Source organism: Rattus norvegicus, chromosome 1 (assembly GCF_036323735.1).
Source record: "Rattus norvegicus strain BN/NHsdMcwi chromosome 1, GRCr8, whole genome shotgun sequence".
Classification (NCBI taxonomy): domain Eukaryota; kingdom Metazoa; phylum Chordata; class Mammalia; order Rodentia; family Muridae; genus Rattus; species Rattus norvegicus.
This window is the reverse complement of record NC_086019.1, coordinates 253,019,236-253,036,593: the sequence shown is the minus strand read 5'-3', so window position 1 is coordinate 253,036,593 and position 17,358 is coordinate 253,019,236. Positions and strand designations below refer to the sequence as shown.

At 46.6% G+C, this 17,358-nt stretch overlaps 1 protein-coding gene across 1 annotated transcript in view; it reads right to left on the bottom strand.

Annotated features, from left to right (window-relative positions):
- Nucleotides 1-8,541, bottom strand: part of Scd3 (stearoyl-coenzyme A desaturase 3) — a 35,610-nt gene extending 27,069 nt beyond the window's left edge. Inside the window, exon 1 of the mRNA XM_008760487.4 lies at nucleotides 8,295-8,541. Within this exon, the coding sequence (XP_008758709.4) occupies nucleotides 8,295-8,321 (27 nt within the window). The 5' untranslated portion in view covers nucleotides 8,322-8,541. The remainder of the gene's footprint in view (nucleotides 1-8,294) is intronic.
- Nucleotides 8,542-17,358: the final 8,817 nt, after the last annotated feature.

Here is a 17,358-nt window from a genome sequence, read left to right as displayed (position 1 = left end):
GCTGGGTCAGTGGCAGGCAGGGCTACACCGTGACCAGAACTACTTAATCACCCATATCTCTTGCCTTCTCTTTAAACGTCAACCTCATATCACGACTCTGACAATGGGCTTAGTGGTCACTGGATTTCCTGATCTTCGTCCCAGTGTGGCTGCCTTGAATATATGCCAATTTCTGCTTCTCACTGTTCATTCGATTCTTTTAATTAGTTGATTGAGAATAGGTAGCTGAACCTGGCTTGTTGGGACACAGTTTGTGGCTCTAAATCCAGTCACACCTTGCCTAGCTACGCCAGTCCATCTTTGTGAACTTTGACACGAAGATTATATTTAAATAGGAGGAAAGAACTGTATATAATTAAACAGCCCAAATCAAGTGTGATCTTCCCTGGTACCCCTCAGTGTCAACACTGAAATCTCTTCCTAGAAGACAACTTTTCCCTTCCCTCAGCATGGGATTCTTGGGAAGTTTTTAACTCTTTGGGGGTAAGGGAAGGATACTTTTGTGTGTTTAGAATATAGCTCTTCCTGCCAGGGTTATAAAATGGGGATTATATATTATATAATGGGACCCCTAGAGATGAGGCTTTTCCCTAGAATTCTGGTATAAGAAAGAAAGCCATCTGGGTAGTATTGGGAGGCCACTTACATATCAGTAATGGAGGTCATTGTGGTTGGACCCCTCTTTAAAGTAGCTTGTAAAATCATGGACTAAAGTTCCAGGATTCTGATTACTGGCCCAAACCAAAACCAACCAAACCAAATATTGGGTTCTGAGTCTTATATCTGGTCCTAGATGGAGATGTGATATGCTGAACTGCCTGGTAAGACTGAGACGGGGCAAGACAGGGCAGAGGTTCCTCCATTTTGTATTCTTGCTGAAGCCATTTCAGGTTTGTCTAGAATTTAATCTCCTTGATGGGGAATTCTATAGCAAATTACCCCTCTGTTCTAGAAACCTCTAGGCCAAGATGTTCCTGCTAGCTTATCTTAGTTTCTGTTAGACTGCCTGCTTGTAGGAACTCCCTCTAGCTAATTACTTATCTTAGCTTCTGTTAAGTTGTTTGCTTCTGAGAAGGAGCAGAAGCAAGACGCCAAGATCTGGTTTTTGCCTTCAACCCCCAACCCATGCTCTGAACATTTAATGATACACGTCAGGCCTGAGTACCTGAGCGTAGTCGAAGCCAGCTGGAATAAAGAATTTCGGTTTGCGGGGTTGGGGATTTAGCTCAGTGGTAGAGCGCTTGCCTAGCAAGCGCAAGGCCCTGGGTTCGGTCCCCAGCTCCGAAAAAAAAAAAAAAGAATTTCAATTTGCTATAAGCTGTGTCTGAGTGGTAAACGTCTTGTAATGAGACACATGTATGTCAAATATTTACTTTTTTTTTTCAGGAGGCAGGGTCTCTATAGCCCTGGCCTGGCTGCCCTGGATCTCACTATGTTTCAGGCTAGCCTCTGCTAGACCATGATAACCTCCAATCTACAGAAATCTGCCGCCTCCGTCTCCAAAATGCTGGGATTAAAAGCATGCATCACGACAGCCAACTAAATCTTATTTTCAGGTTATCTAGCCCAAGGCTTTCTAAACTGTCCTTTTCTATAAGAGCCAATCTTAATGCCCTGTTTCTCACTTATGGAGGTAATTATTCCTCAGACAGAGACTAGGAATAATTTACATAGACTCCTTGAGAGGCAAGTAGGGAGAGGGGCCAAGGCTAGGTAATAAAAGGTGGCCAATGTTCAACATGGCCGCTACTTCCTCAACTTCCTAATTTAAGATTTAAAACTTGACAGCTTAAAACAAAGCCCTTTTGGCTTTTGTCTCCCAGCCGACTGGCTCAACAAATTTAAGGCAGGATCAGGTCAAATGATTGCATAACATGTTAAGCCAATTAATAATACTATCTTTTGTCACAGCAGTAGAAACTCCAAGACACAGTGTTTGCTACTCTTTCAAAGGACTGTGAGTTCCAAGCACTTATATCAGGAGCTTATAGAAGCCTGATATCTCCTTCGAGGGCATCCAGTCTTCTTCTGGCCTTTACTAGCACTTGAATACACATTCACATAACCCACATATAGACACATACATAATACATAAAATTCCCTAAAAATTTTTTGAAGACTACTGTTGACTACCCATCTGGGTGGTTCACAACCTTACTTAGGAACCCATGGGGATAAAGAAGGTAAGAGGAGAGCCAATGTTTTGATCTCTGTTTCAGGTCATCTAGTTCCTGTAGGGTGATGAGACACCTCTGAAAGGATCCTATATTTCAAGTAAGTCACCCATCCTCTTGTTCAGAGATACTAAAGAGACTCCAGAGGTTGAAGTCTAGTTGGTGTACATTCTGCAGAGGAGAGTCATTGTAGAGGTAAATACCCTCAGAACTTCTAAGGCAAGTCATACCTGATACAGGGCCAGCAAGACACTAATACATCCCAACAGATGACCCAACAGACAGAAAAAAAAAGCCTAAAGGAGCTTAAGTTCCTTCCAAGTCCCTAGGGAGCCTCAACTGACCTTAATAATGTAAAGAAAAAGGGTGGGTGTGTGTGTGTCGGGGGGGAGGTATATGTTTACAGGAATTGTCAATAGTTGCTGTGGGTGGGGAGCTCATAAGGCCATGCTACTCCCTGAGGAGCTATTAGCAGTGAATGGTTATTGGGTAGCATTTTCTTCACTGGTGTAAGCCAATGGTAATTGCCCATGTTCCTGTAAATGACCCCTCACCCATGCTCATATAAGCAGCTCTAATTAAACTAATTGTACAGGCACACACACGTGCATGTGCACGCACACACACACACACACACACATACACACTGAGAGAGAGAGAGAGAGAGAGAGAGAGAGAGAGAGAGAGGGAGGGAGAGAGGGAGGGAGAGAGAGAGAGAGAGATGAAATTAGAATTAGAAGGGGGACTGATTAGGAAGAATGAGGTAATAAAGCTATAGGTAAAAAGAGAAGGTAATGGGGATGTCATCAGCATATTATACACGTATATAAAAATGTCAATGAAGTACTGTAGAGAGAACATCTTTTGTATTGTACAGATGCCTCGCCTGTCAATTAAAAACCCAGTGGCCTATGACTTGGCAGGAAATAGAGGTATGACATTGAGAGGAGAAAAAAATTCTTGGAGAGAAGGAGACAGGGAGAGGAGCCCAAAAAGAAGCGAAGAGACAGACACATGGACACATTATACCTGCCATGCACAGGTAACCAGCCATGTGAGAAATGTAGGTTAAAGTATATGGGTATCTTTAGTTATGATCTAGTAAGAGTAGAACCTAGCTCTATGAAAAAGGTATTTGCAAATTTAATCTGAGTCTTACATCTGGGAGCTTGGGCTGGGAGGTAGAACCTGGACTTAATTTCAACAAAGTACATTATCTATAAATTGACATATGCTAATAAAAAGAAAACAAAGGGTTAATATGTTGGGGACCGGCTCTAATGCTTTGTCTTAATTTGGCTCCCCAAACCATATGGGAATCTATGTGTCCAGATGCATAGATTGTCTCCAATTGGTTTTTGATTGATCAATAAAGGGCCAGTGGCCAGGCTAGGCAGGGTGACAAAGGACTTTTAGAATTCATGGACAAGAAACACAGAGAAGGAAGAATGGATCCTGCCATGAGCGGGGCGTAGGATGAACCAAGGCTGGACCACTCCGCAAAGAGCAAGAGGATGAAATGGCTGAAGTGTAGGTGCAAAGGGAAAGTGGCCCCATGGAAGTGCGGCCCAGAAGAAAACAGGACAGCAAAGACAAAATAGAGACTTAGAAAGTGTTAACTTAGGAATACAGGAGGGGAGTGTGTGCTAGCTGCAGGGAGGTTTGGAAGCGCCCAGTCATTGAGCTAGTAAGGTATATCAAAAATAATGATGTGCGTGTGTGTCTTCCATGAATCCAGAGCTCTTAGGTGGGTGGAGAGCCGCATGCACACTCACCAGGAGCATAGAGTGGGCCCCTAACTATTTACAGCTACACTAATAGGGTGGCTTAGCGGGTAAAGGTACTGGCTGCCAAGGCTGAGTTCCTTCTCCAAGGCCCACAATGGTGGGAGGGAGGATGGATTCCCGCAGGGTATCCACATGAGCACTCTCATTCGTGAAGGCATGTTCACACACACACACGCTCACAAGCACAAAAAAAAAACCATATTAAAAGAGGAAGAATAAAGATTAATTTTTTGCTACCTACATGGTCTTAGGGTCTGTCTCTGGAGGAGTTAATTGTTAATAATGAAGATTCTGTTATTGTCTTCTGAGACATGATCTCTCTACATTGCCCTAGCTATCCTGGATCTTGCTCTATAGACTAGGCTGGCCTTGAACTCACAGACTTCTGCCTGCCTCTTCTTCTCAAATGCTGGGATTAAAGACATGTGCCACCAGGCCTAATCTAGGATAGATTATTAAGAAGGGACAAACACTAGATTCATTCTCTCCATGCTCCCCAATTAGCTCCAAGGTATTCTAGGTAGGATACACACTCACCCCAGCCATAGGCGTCTGAAGGACTCTCACGATTTTTCCTATTCTCTTTTTTAAATAGGGAGATTTCAAATGAGAGTAATGAATCACAGTGACCCCAGCTTAAGTAAAACATATGTGATCTTAACTTATTCCCAGCCAGCTGTAAACCCACAACTTTCTGAAACTCTCACGAACAAGACTATGAACTCCGTTTACAGTAAAAAAAAAAAAAAATGTCCTACTTTTCTTGGGGCTTAATACAGTAAGGGTGCCTTTCTTTAACCCTTGACTTGGCTTTGTGTTTTAAAGTTCATCTATACATAACTGTCCAATGCTCCTCAGACAGTACTCTATGATCTCATTTAGTAAAAGGAAAAAAAAAAAGATAAGTCTTGTAAAAATTCTTTGAACAGTGAAATCCCAGAAGCTACTAAACTTGTATATGGTATGGTTAAGACATTTAAAAGCAGACTCTCTTGAGAAGCCCTCGCTTATCTTATGTCAGATATACACTGTCCTCTTCTCTCTCTCTCTCTCTCTCTCTCTCTCTCTCTCTCTCTCTCTCTGAGCTAAATAAATATTGGAACAATTTTTTTTTTTGTGAGACAGCTTCTGCCACAAGTCTCACTATAGAACTCACTATATAGACTAGACTGGCCTTATGAAGATCTGCCTGACTTTGTCTCCCAGGTGCTGGGATGACAGATGTGCATCACCGTGTCTAGCATTAAAACTTTTTCTTTCTTTCTTTTTTTTTTTTTTTTTTTTTGGTTCTTTTTTTCGGAGCTGGGGACCGAACCCAGGGCCTTGTGCTTCCTAGGTAAGCGCTCTACCACTGAGCTAAATCCCCAGCCCCAAAACTTTTTCTTAACAAGCTCTGACTCACCTGGGGATGGTGGCACACGCCCTTAGTCCCAGCACTTGAGAGGCAGAGGCAGGCGGAACTTTATGAGAGAGAAGCCGACCTTGTCTAACACAGAGAGATCCTGTCTCAAAATAAGTAAATATTAAACTAAAATAAAGATAATCCCCAACCCTGCTTCACATAGACTCATTTTGAAATCCTTTTCTGCCACGAAGTTGGAAATTCTTGCTTCCCCTGAGTAGGGGTCTCTCTTAAAAAAATCTCTCAGGCTGCTATAAATTGACAATGTGGAACTGCACACCTGACCCTCAGGGTGATGAAAATGGTGTACAGTTTCAATTGATGGGCCAGTCATGGTAGCAGTGTGCTTGCTCCCAGCCCTCAGGAGACTGATGTAGGAGGATCATGGGTTCAGGTCAACCTTAGTGTCATATCTAGAGCCTATCTCCAAACACACAAATGAGTGACTTTTGAACTATTTATGTCTAGATATTTCTATTTAATATTTTCAGATCATTGTTGCTATCCCAGAACTGACATGAGGTCTTGGCTTGCTACACTGCACAGATGTGAGCTTCAGCTTCTAAGTTTTTCCCTGGTGCTGGGTCCCAGGCAAGTTCTCCACATTGCAGATGTTGCATTTGTGCAATTATCTCTCAGACATATCCTTTACTTAGGTAGGGAGGAGTTGCTGGCTAAGTGGGTCAAGGAGATCTCAGAACCGAATTGCAGGTTGACAGTTGACTTGCTTTGACCATGTAGGAGCATTTAGGACACATGTCAGTTAAAATTAATTCTATTTCAGGCAAAAGATACATGGAACAGAGGTGCTCTTGCAATGAAGGGATACTGTAAAAGTCTGACAAGACCAAATTCCAAGGCGTTTCTACCTTAGAGTCTTAGCTCTGAGAGACTCAAGATTCACGTAAAAAAGGAATCTTTTCATTTCTAAGAAATGCGTTTTCCAGCTCCCAGTTACTCTTTTATATATCTCAATATATAGACACTGGAACCTGTAAATACCAGCAAAGGTGGCTTATTGTAAGCCAGGACATGGGTTTGCAGCCCTGGGGAAGAAAGACTCAAATTAGGTCAGCCAGGGTACCTGTCAATGTTCAGAAGTTTCTGGAAAAGTGTTAAACAAAAGTTCTTTTGCCTCTTCTTAAGAATCCTTTACAGGGCTGCAGAGAAGGGTCAGTGGGGGAAAAGCACCTACTGAGGGAGTTCGAGGTCCTGAGAAAGCACTTTAAAAAGCCACCAACAGTAGCAGAAGTGTCTGCATTCCCTGCACTTGTACAGGGAGGGAGGTGGAGACAGGAAGTTCCCAGAAGCTTGAGGGTCAGCAAGGCATACGAAGTGGAAAATCAGACTCTGTTTCAAAACAACAGTAACAGCAAACCCATAAAAGGCAGAAGATAAGGACCAACACCTGAGGGTTTCCTCTGACCTACATGTTCTGTAATATGTGCATGCTAACACACACACACACGCACGCACACACACACACACACACACACACACACACACACACACACACACCAGCTACATTGGAAACCAGTTCTTTAAGATAAGTCTTTTCGGCATCTAGTTGATGAGTTCAAACAGGCTTCTGAACTTCCAGTAGGTTCAACTGTTCACTCCTTCATAAAAATTCATTATATTTTATGACCCCTTTCTCTCTCTCTCTCTCTCTCTCTCTCTCTCTCTCTCTCTCTCTCTCTCCTTCTTTCCTTCTTTCTGTTTTTCAGGACAAGTTTTCTGTTTGTAGCTCTGGCTGGCCTGGGACTCACTCTGTAGACCAGGCTGGCCTCAAACTCACAGAGATCTGCCTGCCTCTGCCTCCTGATAGCTGGGATTAAACGCATGCATCACAACCACCACCTACCTGGCTCTTCCTTTCCCTTTTTTAAAATTCTGCATCCATTTGGGTTTCTCGTGACCCACCTAAGGAACACATATACACTTAAATCTCCTCCCAGTCAGGACTTTCTTAGAGAGTGTCCCTCTTGATAGGCTAACCACAAAGGGCTGGTGGGCATAGCTTTTCTCCAGAGACAAAACTGGAGACCAGGCTGCAGCAAATGGTGCGTCAAGTGTGTTTTTAAGGTTTTCTTTTACATTCTATCTGCTTCTTTCTTGCCAAATCCAGGGTTTGACGGTTGCTCAATAGGAGCCTTTATCTTAGAATGCAACGCCCCCCAATTAGATCTGTAAGTCTGTTGCAGTTTTTTTCTTTTTGACAAGCTTAGGAAACACAGGCTGGGGGTTGGAAACAGGACTCTGCCAATGGAGCATGTGGGCAGGGTTCAGGTCTCCAGAACTCATGTAAGTTCTGTTGGGCATGGCGACCGACCTGCACATCTGCTGGCTGGCAAAACTGGCTTGCAAAGCTGGCCACATTAGAGGCTTCTGGCTTGATTGAGAAAATCTGCCTCAGTGAATCAGAGGAATCATTGCGATGGGGCAGTTAAAGGCGTTTGATGATTTTGTAGAGCAACCAGGGTCAGTTCCCAGCACCTCCGTGGAGGCTGACAACCATCGATAAGTCTAGTTCCAGAACACTTGATGCCCTGTTCTGGCCTATCTGGGTACATGCAGGAAAACCATCTATACGTACAAAAGTGTAAGTAAATCTTAAGAATGATCATCAGTGACTCCCAACATCAACCATGGGTCTCTACACTCATATCTACACACATCAGTTACACCCCCCACACACATATGCCTATAAACATGTAGACACGCATTCACACACATGCACAATACAAACACACCCGAAAAAGGAAAAAGAAGAAAATGTGGGAGGATCAAGTTTGCAGACTAGAGTTCCACATCCTCCAACAGTGGACAGTGGCATGGTTTTTAAAGGAATTCTTGAGTCTTCCACACCAGATAGTTTACTAGAGGCTCAGTCTGGGCTTGCACACACCGATCCACTACACAGAAGCTCACCTCTTCTTGCAACAAGTGGCCTGGCATACTGGTTCTTGGATGCTGAGATCTTCTTCCAAGGACTTAAAATTGTGGCCTTTGGGACTGCAGGGCAGAGGACTGCAGCAGATCCTGATCTGCAAAACAAGTTAGGTGTTGCCACAAAGCCCTCCCCTGTGCCTTCCACTGATGGTGGTTGTCCAAGTTTGCCCTCGGTGTATGTGTGTCCTCTCCCCAAAGCAGCAGCTCTGGCTGGCACTGCGTGACTGACTTCTCTTTCCTCATGAACCTTTTATATACTGCCAGCATTGGACCAGGTATGCAGAGCTGGCTGGCCTAACTCCAGCCCTGGGTTGAGGCTAGTGTGGGGGAGGCCAGGAGGCAATACAATCAGGTGGAGACTAAGCCAGAGTGATGGGATGTCTCAGACGACATCACCCCAATGGCCCCAGGGCTGTTCTTTACCATGGCAAAATGCCAGTGATGCTTTGTCAACTCTGGCCTTGTCGTTAGGCAAGGAGAGTTTGGCGCCACCTCAGTCGACTGCTGTCATTGGTTGAATGCAATCTGCTGGTCTCTCTTGAGTCACATTCTTGTTCTTCCTCCCCTTCTGATTTTTAGTAGCCTCTTGGCCTCCACCCATCATCACCCTATGACTCAGGGGGCATATCAGGAATTCTTTTCTGGAAGAGGGGGAGCTTATAGTCCAATAGTTAGGGTTTGGTCCAAGCCTAGGGTGATTCCACACACACCACAAACACTGGGGTTCCCATAGTACAAGTGGAAACAGAAAACCAAGGTGCTACCCATGACCTGTGATTCTGCCTTGCCTTCCCATTCCTCTCAGCCTTTGGGAAGGGGCTCCAACCCCAGGCCATGAGGCAAAGGTGTGGGTGGAACCTGCCTCTCCTCTTACCCTACTGCTGTCCAGAAGTCACATGTCAGTGGACAAAACAGTCTTCACTGTCTATGAACTCCAGGGCTAGGAGCTCTGGCAACATTGTCAGATAAACATATTGATGTGTGTGTGTGTGTGTGTGTGTGTGTGTGTGTGTGTGTGTGTGAGAGAGAGAGAGAGAGAGAGAGAGAGAGAGAGAGAGAGAGACCTCCATTTGGCCACTAGGAATGCACTACAGGAGACCACCTCCACCAGTAGCCATCAAGCAATCCCATTCCTGTGCCCACACTTCCAAGACACGCTAGTGAGTTTCTCCTGCCTCAACAGGAAAGAAGCTTTGTTTGTTGGTGTTGGGACTTGAACACTGGGTGTTGTACAGGTCAAGCAAACAGTTTATCACTGAGCCCCAACCCCAGACCTCAGTTGGAATTTGGGTAGGGAGCTTAGACAGATGTTTTAACCCATAATAGTCTAAAGGACCAGTGTGGACTAGAAATAAGACAGAAAGCAGATACAGAATGGTTTGTGCATACTGGGTCTCTGGCAGGTGGGTACTCCCGGGATCTATTGTCTTGAGGAGGAAAGGGAGATGTGGAGAGGTCAGAAAGCTTGCCCATGGTTGTACCAGACACTTGTGGGGAAACTGAGTCAGCGCAGAAATGTAAAGTTCTGGAAGTTGCAGTCTAGATCAAAAGCTCCAGAACTCTTGTTAATGTTATAGTGGTATTCACACGTAGGATATAATCTTTAAAAAGTTTTAAACTTGTTTATTTTATGTTATGTGTGTGAGTGTTTTGCCTGCATATATACATGCACACCATATGTGAGCTTGGTGTCTGAGGAGGTCAGGAGAGGGCATCCAATCCCCTGGAACTGGACACAGATGGCTGTGAGCTGCCTGCCACACCGGGGCTGGGAACTGAACTCCTGTCTTCTTCAAGGGCAACCAATGCTTTAAACTGCTGAGTGATCTTTCTAGCCCAGTAGGACACAGTCTTACGTATTTACGTGAGCTCAACAGTGTAACACAGTTTTATAGAAGGAAACAAAGAAAAGAGAAGAAATACTAGACTGAGCTCCTACTTCTGAAACTTGCTGAGATGAGATGGCTGCTTAACCAAGGGCAATTTACTGTGTGCTTCAATTGCACCACCTCTAGGAAGGCAGTGCTACTTTGTTTTGTAAGGTTGTTCTATGTAGCAGGTTGGTACAATCACACAGTGAATGCCAATTCTTACTACATTTTCATGCAGACTCCTTTACTTAGGCCTTCAGATTACTACGTGGTTTCACCTGGAATGTCTTTCCCAGACTTGAATTTCCTTTCTGCTTAGCAGAATCTAGGTCATCAAGTTCTGCTCTTGGCAATTCCTCTTCCCTTTTTTTTTTCTTTTCTTTTCTTTTCTCCTTTCCTTCCCTCTTCTTCCCCCATTTCTGTCTTGCTCTCTCTGCTGTTTTGATTTCTTTGTTTTTGGGAAAAGATCTTATCATCTAACCCAAGCCCAGGATGGCCTTTGATGCACAGTCATCCTAATTCAGCCTTTCCAGCCCCAGGATTAGAGGTGTGTAGCACTTCCACACCCAGCTTTCTCACCAGTCTCTACCCTTAATCTTAGCCACAGGCTCTATGTGGAGGGAAAGATCTGTGGGGCGGCTGAGACAGGGACAAAGGTCTCAGGACAGGACCAATGGTGTGCTGGCCCCTCTTCCCAGGGACCAGGCTACTTTCTCCCTCCTGTGTAGATCTGCAGGAGGTTTTCCCCATCTTGCAGAACCAGCCTGTGTTGTATGCAAATTTTCCATGTCTACAGACACAGCCTGACACAGGCCCTGGGCCTCCAATGACCTCCTCTTATTGGCTTCCTATAGTAGTTCCAAGAGCCCAGGAGGTATCGGACGGTCATAGAATCCTGAAGCAGTATCCCCCATTCTCCCTTGGATGCAAGAAACACGTTCTGGTCACTGCTCTCCCATAGGGGTCCAATCTTGTCCCCCCTCCTCACTCTCTCCCCCTTCCTGCTTTCTCTCCATGTATTTGGAGGCCACAGGAGCAGGGGCAACCAGCCCTCTGTCCCTAACTTCCTTCACCCTCTAGGAACCTCATTATTCTGTTGTCATCCTTGCTTTGCACTGACTCAGAGAAGGCCACAGAGAGTAGCTGGCCCTGACCTGACCTGGTCCTCCCCCTCCTTTTGAGTATGCGCTCAGGTGCATTCCCAGCTGGGAGTCTCTACTTCTCCATCTCCTGCTTTTGCGCCATGGTAACCACCTGCCTGTGGATCAGATGCCAAGTGAGATTCTCATGTGCGCAGCAGAAAGCCAATGCTCTTCTTCACATGGGGCAAACTAAACCAAGTTCCCTGCTACCTCTGTGAGCTCACAGATTTCTATTTGTTTTTGTTTTTGAGGCAGGCTGTCCTGGAACTCACTTTGTAGACCAGGCTGGCCTTGAACTCAGAAATCTGCCTGCCTCTGCCTCCCGCTGGAATTACAGGTGTGGTTTGGCTTTTTTTTTTTTTTTTTTTTTTTTAACACGGTCTCATGTATCCCAGGCTGAATCTGAAGTCTCTATGTAGCTGAGGCTGATCTTGAACTCCCAATTCTCCTGTTTCCACTCCCTAAGTACTGGCATTGCAGGCACATGGCACCACACCCAGTCTGACCACACATATTTCTAAGGCAAAGCCCCAAAGCGAACTGTACACGCCAGCACATGATGGCACAGAACACAATGGTAATGTATTAATGGGGACGCAGGAGAGGGGCTGTCTCAGTGCAACTCCCGGACTCACGCAGGACAAGGGAACAGGCTTGAGGTGAAGTAATGGGGCAGCATTTTAAAATGTCTTCCTGTGTGTACTGGGCTGGGAGGTCTGAGAGTCTGCGCGTGGTTAGCTACACGTTAGCTTTTTGCAAATATCAGATAAGTCCCTGACTTTGGGAATGCCACCGAAGGTTCCAGAGAAGGACATGTAGATAAACTAAAAGTTATAAACTGAAAGCTTGAAGTGTATTCATTAGGCCTCACTTCTCTTGGTCTTGCCACCCAACCCTGTCCCATGGCCCCACTCCAGGAGGCAGACACCTTGGAAATTGGTTCTGGCAAACTGCAGTCAGAGGTCTTCTACCCTGACCTCTGACTCCGTTTGCCTTCTTATCTCTTCCTGCTCGTGAGGAGAAGGGAAAACCCACCATGCCCTCAGCTTTGCCTTCAGCACCCAAAGTACACAAGGTTGAAACCTGGTGCATGTCCAGGCTTCACAGCTTCCTTGCTTTGCTCCCTGGTCTGGAAAATTCCCCTTCGAAGTTCAGGGTTAACTGACTCTGGATTTGCAACACTCTCTGGTCCAGATGCGATCATGGGGTCCCAGCTTCTCCATTTCCTCCGTAAAAGCTGCAGAGGGTTGGTCGCACTTACTCCATTTTAGCTGAGGACCCGCACTTGGAGTGGAGCTAAGCCCAGGACCCATGCTCAGCGGGACCCTCAATGCCACTGCCCTCAGGAGACTCCCAGAAGCCCAGAGTGAACTTGGCACCCTAACTGTGGCCACCCTGCGACAAGCCGGGCAGCTAGTATCTCATTTCCAACCACTCTGCTTACATCATTTTGTTTCCCACAGGCAAATATTAATACCCACATATTACTTATCTGTGGTATCAGCCTCCAGATCCTCTGGGCTACCTGGCAAGCTATGGCTGACTTCTCACCTACTAGGCCTTGCTCAGGTGTCCCAGCTAGGGTTACCATTGCTGTGATGAAACACTATGACTAAACTGACTTGGGAGGAAACAGTTGATTTGGCTTGTGCCTCCACATCAAAATCTGAAGGAAGCCAAGACAGGAACTCAAGCAGGGCAGGAACCTGTAGGCAGGAGATGGTTTTGCTCCGCATGGCTTGCTCAGCCTGCTTCCTTATAGAACCCAGGACCACCAGCAGGGATAGCTCAACCCTCCCCCATAGATCCCTAATTAAGAAAGCGCCCTCCAGGTTGGATTTCGGCCAAATCTCCTGAAGGCATTTTCCCAATTGAGGATCTTATCTCTCAAATGACTCTAGCTGTGTCGGTTGACCGGCTAGTAACCTCATGGTTGACTCAGGGTAGAGCGACATGAGAAACTGGGTATCCACAAAGGGCATTGACCTGATGTTGTTCAATCCGGTTCCTGCCAGGGCAGACTGGTGTCTGGGCCTGGGTTGGAGGTGCTGAGGCTGACAGGCATCCACAGTTGAGGACTATAAGCAAGAAGGTATCAAAAGCAGATGAAGGAAGAGTTAGAGTGGACCTGGTGAGTGCGGCTGGGTGTTCAGAAAAAGGCGAGGGTGGGAGGGGCCTCTGTTTAGATTCCTGGGGGATGGAGGGGCTGATAGTGGGGCATGAACTGTCCTCTCAGAGGTGGGCAGGCATGGTATCTGGTAGACACTTCAAGAACAGAGGCTGCGTCTTATCTGAGAGCTTGAAGGGCACAAGGAGGAGACAAATATCACAGATCTTCAACTACAGGGAGAAGGAGGGCTACTGTCCAAGATTGTTTACCTGGAGCAATGTTCTCCTTGATAGCTCTTAGCTCAGAAGCAGGGAGGGGAGCAAGAGCAATCCCCAGGGATACAGGGCTTGTTTGGTGGTCTATCTCTTTTAAAAGAATTGTTGCTGTTGTTGTATGTGTATGGGTGTTTTGCCCGCATGTATGTCTGTGCACCCTGTGCATGCATGGTGCCATCAGAGACCAAAAGTGGGCTTTGGAACTGGAGTTGTAGATGGTTGTGAGTTACCAAGTGGGTGTAATGAATTAAACATGGCTGCTCTCACCGTACTTAAGCACTGAACCCAGCACCCCTGATGCTCTGTTTTGAGTCCCTGAAGGCCCCACCAAACCTTTTTAAGGTTACACCGAAGCCATTCGCTAACTTTCTGTCCCTCTGTCTCCCTCACTCAGGGACAGACATGAGCATGAGGACTGATACACATGCTCGCAACATACGCTCGTACACTTGCACAGTGAACTCAGCCTCCTCCTGCTTTCTCACAGGGCCATCTTGACTAAAAGGCCCATGATCCCCAGGTATCTTTATCTGGCAACAAAAACTTACACCGTGCGAGTTAGTTGAGATAATATGTCATAACACGGTCCGGTCACCCTGCACCTCTGAAGCACTGGGAGCCGCCATCCTTCTCAATGTGGGTCTTAGTGCACACCTTAGTGTGTCGGACGGAGTCTGGTGAACCCAGAAAGTTCTGGAGAAGTTTTTCAAGGTGGCCATGGCAAGAAACTGGATCATGCTGGTGGCAAACATGGATGGCCCATCCTACCAGCTCCACGGTAGGATAGCATCAGACCAAATTTTCATGCCAATGGAGCAAAGTGACCAACTTACTGAGGGGATTAGTGGGCTTCCTGACCAAGTGTTGACTTTGGTACGGATGGGGCACGTGGCCTGACTGTAGTCCCCTCAAGAGCTCTCTCATCCAACAGCTTTCGAATGCTTCCAGCTTATAGGCATCGCCCTATGGAACTGTGTATGCTGCCAGTTCTCCATGTCTCTCAGAGATGATGTCAACACAGTCCTGGCTGACAGTGTCCTCCTTAAAATGAGCTGTGGGAGTGAGTTGCTCAGGGCTGGATGTTACCAGAAAATGTGAAGTCTGCCCTGTGCTTTAAGAATACAGCTTATAGGGTTGGGGATTTAGCTCAGTGGTAGAGCGCTTGCCTAGCAAGTGCAAGGGCCTGGGTTCGGTCCCCAGCTCCGGAAAAAAAAAAAAAAAGAATATAGCTTATAGGGCTGGAGAGCTGGCTCAGTGGTTAAGACACTGACTGCTCTTCCAGAGGTCCTGAGTTCCATTCCCAGCAACCACATGGTGGCTCACAACCATCTGTAATGGGATCTGATGCCCTCTTCTGGTGTCTTTGAAGACAGCTACACTGTACTCATATAAAATAAATAAATCTTTCAAAAAAAAAAAAAAGAATACAGCTTATAAAACCTTAGAAAGTTTGGAAGCCTAGCCCTGAGATAGCCCTCTAGACCGGATGGGGGGGCATTTCCTTAACACCCTGCAGACAGTAAGCTAGACTCAATAGCTTCTTGCTTCGAGACACACCACTGGTGAGTGAGAGAGCCGGTGTTAGTTTACACCCAGGGGTTTTGCTCAAACTCCCTTTCAAGAGTCACAGGCAGCCTGAGCCTGAGTTTCCCCCTCCATATTGATTGCCCCTTTTAACAGGAAGATTCAAGAACTCATGGGGCTTGAGAACTTGAAGAAATATCAAACCGAAAATCATCATGAGATTTTTATTTGATTCGTGACTTCTCCTGGGATTTCTCAACCCGCGCTGCATAGCCCGCCCCATAGGGCGGTAGAGTCTGACCCACATGTGAGGAAAAGGACTCGGCACTGAGCAGGAAAAGCAACTGGATGGGTTCCAGGAGGGGTGACCATGAATAAAGCAGTGGGTCGTGGTCTGGAGCTCTGTCATATGAGGAGACTTGTCATACGAGGAATGTCCCCAAGTCCACTCAGACCCCTGCTGGTCTCAGGCCTCCTCAGGAATTCAGGATCGCCCGAGGGAATGGCAAACCATCTCACAGTCCTATCTCTGCTTCTCGGGACCACGCTGTTGTCACCCCGTTCCTGACCCTTGTCAGGAGTCCTTGTGCAATTGCTTAAAAGGCTGTTGGCTCCCTCCTTGCTCAGCTGATACAATGCAAGATGCTCCCCCCTGGCCCAGCTTCTCACCCTTTTCTCCAAGGGAAACTGGCACCTCGGTGCATCTCACTGCCTGGAACATCAGAGAGAAGGACACTTGTCCCTCTAGGGACAAGCCCTCAGATGCAGGTCATGAAGGGAGTCACTCTTCTCCAGTGTCCAGGCCTTGGACAGGAAATTCATATCACAGGTTGAGGGCCACGACAGCTACCTTTTCTTCTCTGTCTTAGATCTTAGGAAACTTGGTTTAATCAGGGGGTGGAGCCTAGACCTTGTTGATCTCTCCCTCTGGGAATACACAAGGCCTGAGATTTCTTCCAGGCTGGCGTGCGTTGCTCACCTTGAAGGTAGGCTTCAAGCCATCGTGGCTAAAGTAACTGTAAGCTAAGATGCTCGGTTAGAAGAGTCCCCTGCTGCAGGGCATGTAGAATGACTACCCACTTTACCGCAGGAGCTCTCTTCTGAGTCACAGCTCTTGCTTACCTGGGCAGTGAGTGAGCAAAGGCCAGAGCTGGGCACAGACAGGGCTGTGATCAGAGGTCCATGCCAAGTCTCCATTCAGGAAACTGAGCAAGAGGGGTTGCAGGCAGTCCCAGAAGCTCTCATACTCAGTTCACGCTGAAGCTTACAGTGCTAAGTCAAGTCCCAGGAAAAGACGAACAGATCATCTGTGACAGAGAGATGTCACCTCACCCTTGCCCGAGGCTCTGAGATTTGTCCTACCAAACTGTTGACCTAAACCAAGTCCCACATTCTCAAGATGTCCATCTCTAAGAATGGGCGTCATCATTAAGCCATGGAGCCAAACATCAGGAAAATAAAGCCAGCCTGGAATTCTGTACTCTTTTTTCTTGTCACTGTCATCCACAGAGACTCTGTCTCTTAAGATCTGATACTGTGCTTCCCTTCACCTATATCTTTCACTGAACTATAAGGGGGTGCACTGGGGAGTCTCCTTCTCCAGTCACCAGGGGACACTGAAGGAGGCACACTGAGAAGCACTACCGACTGAACTGTCAAGGAGCACCTCCCCCCACTGCCCATCCCTGGCCTTGGTTCTCACCCTAACCCATGGTAGTTCTTTCAAGCCTTTTTTAAAAAAGTGGTATGAGCTCACGCCCACCACAGAGCACTGAAGCCCTTTCTTCTCCTAGCCCCTTCCCCCACACCCCAACCCTTGTCCCCTTTCCCTGTTCTTTGACCAACTCAATAGTTGGAAGTTTGGACAGCCCAATCCAGGTTCCATCTGGCCCTAGCACTCCCTCTGTCTCCTTTCCCCCTCCTTCTAGTGTGTCTACATAACATCCTCAGGCCCCTTTCTCATCTCACTTTAATTTCCAATTCCAGTTCCCTTTTAGTTCCTTTCCTTTTGTGGAGAGAGAGAGAGAGAGAGAGAGAGAGAGAGAGAGAGAGAGAGAGAGAGAGAGAGAGAGATATCTGAATGGAATGATGACCATCAGTGTCCTTCCTGCTCTCTCTCCT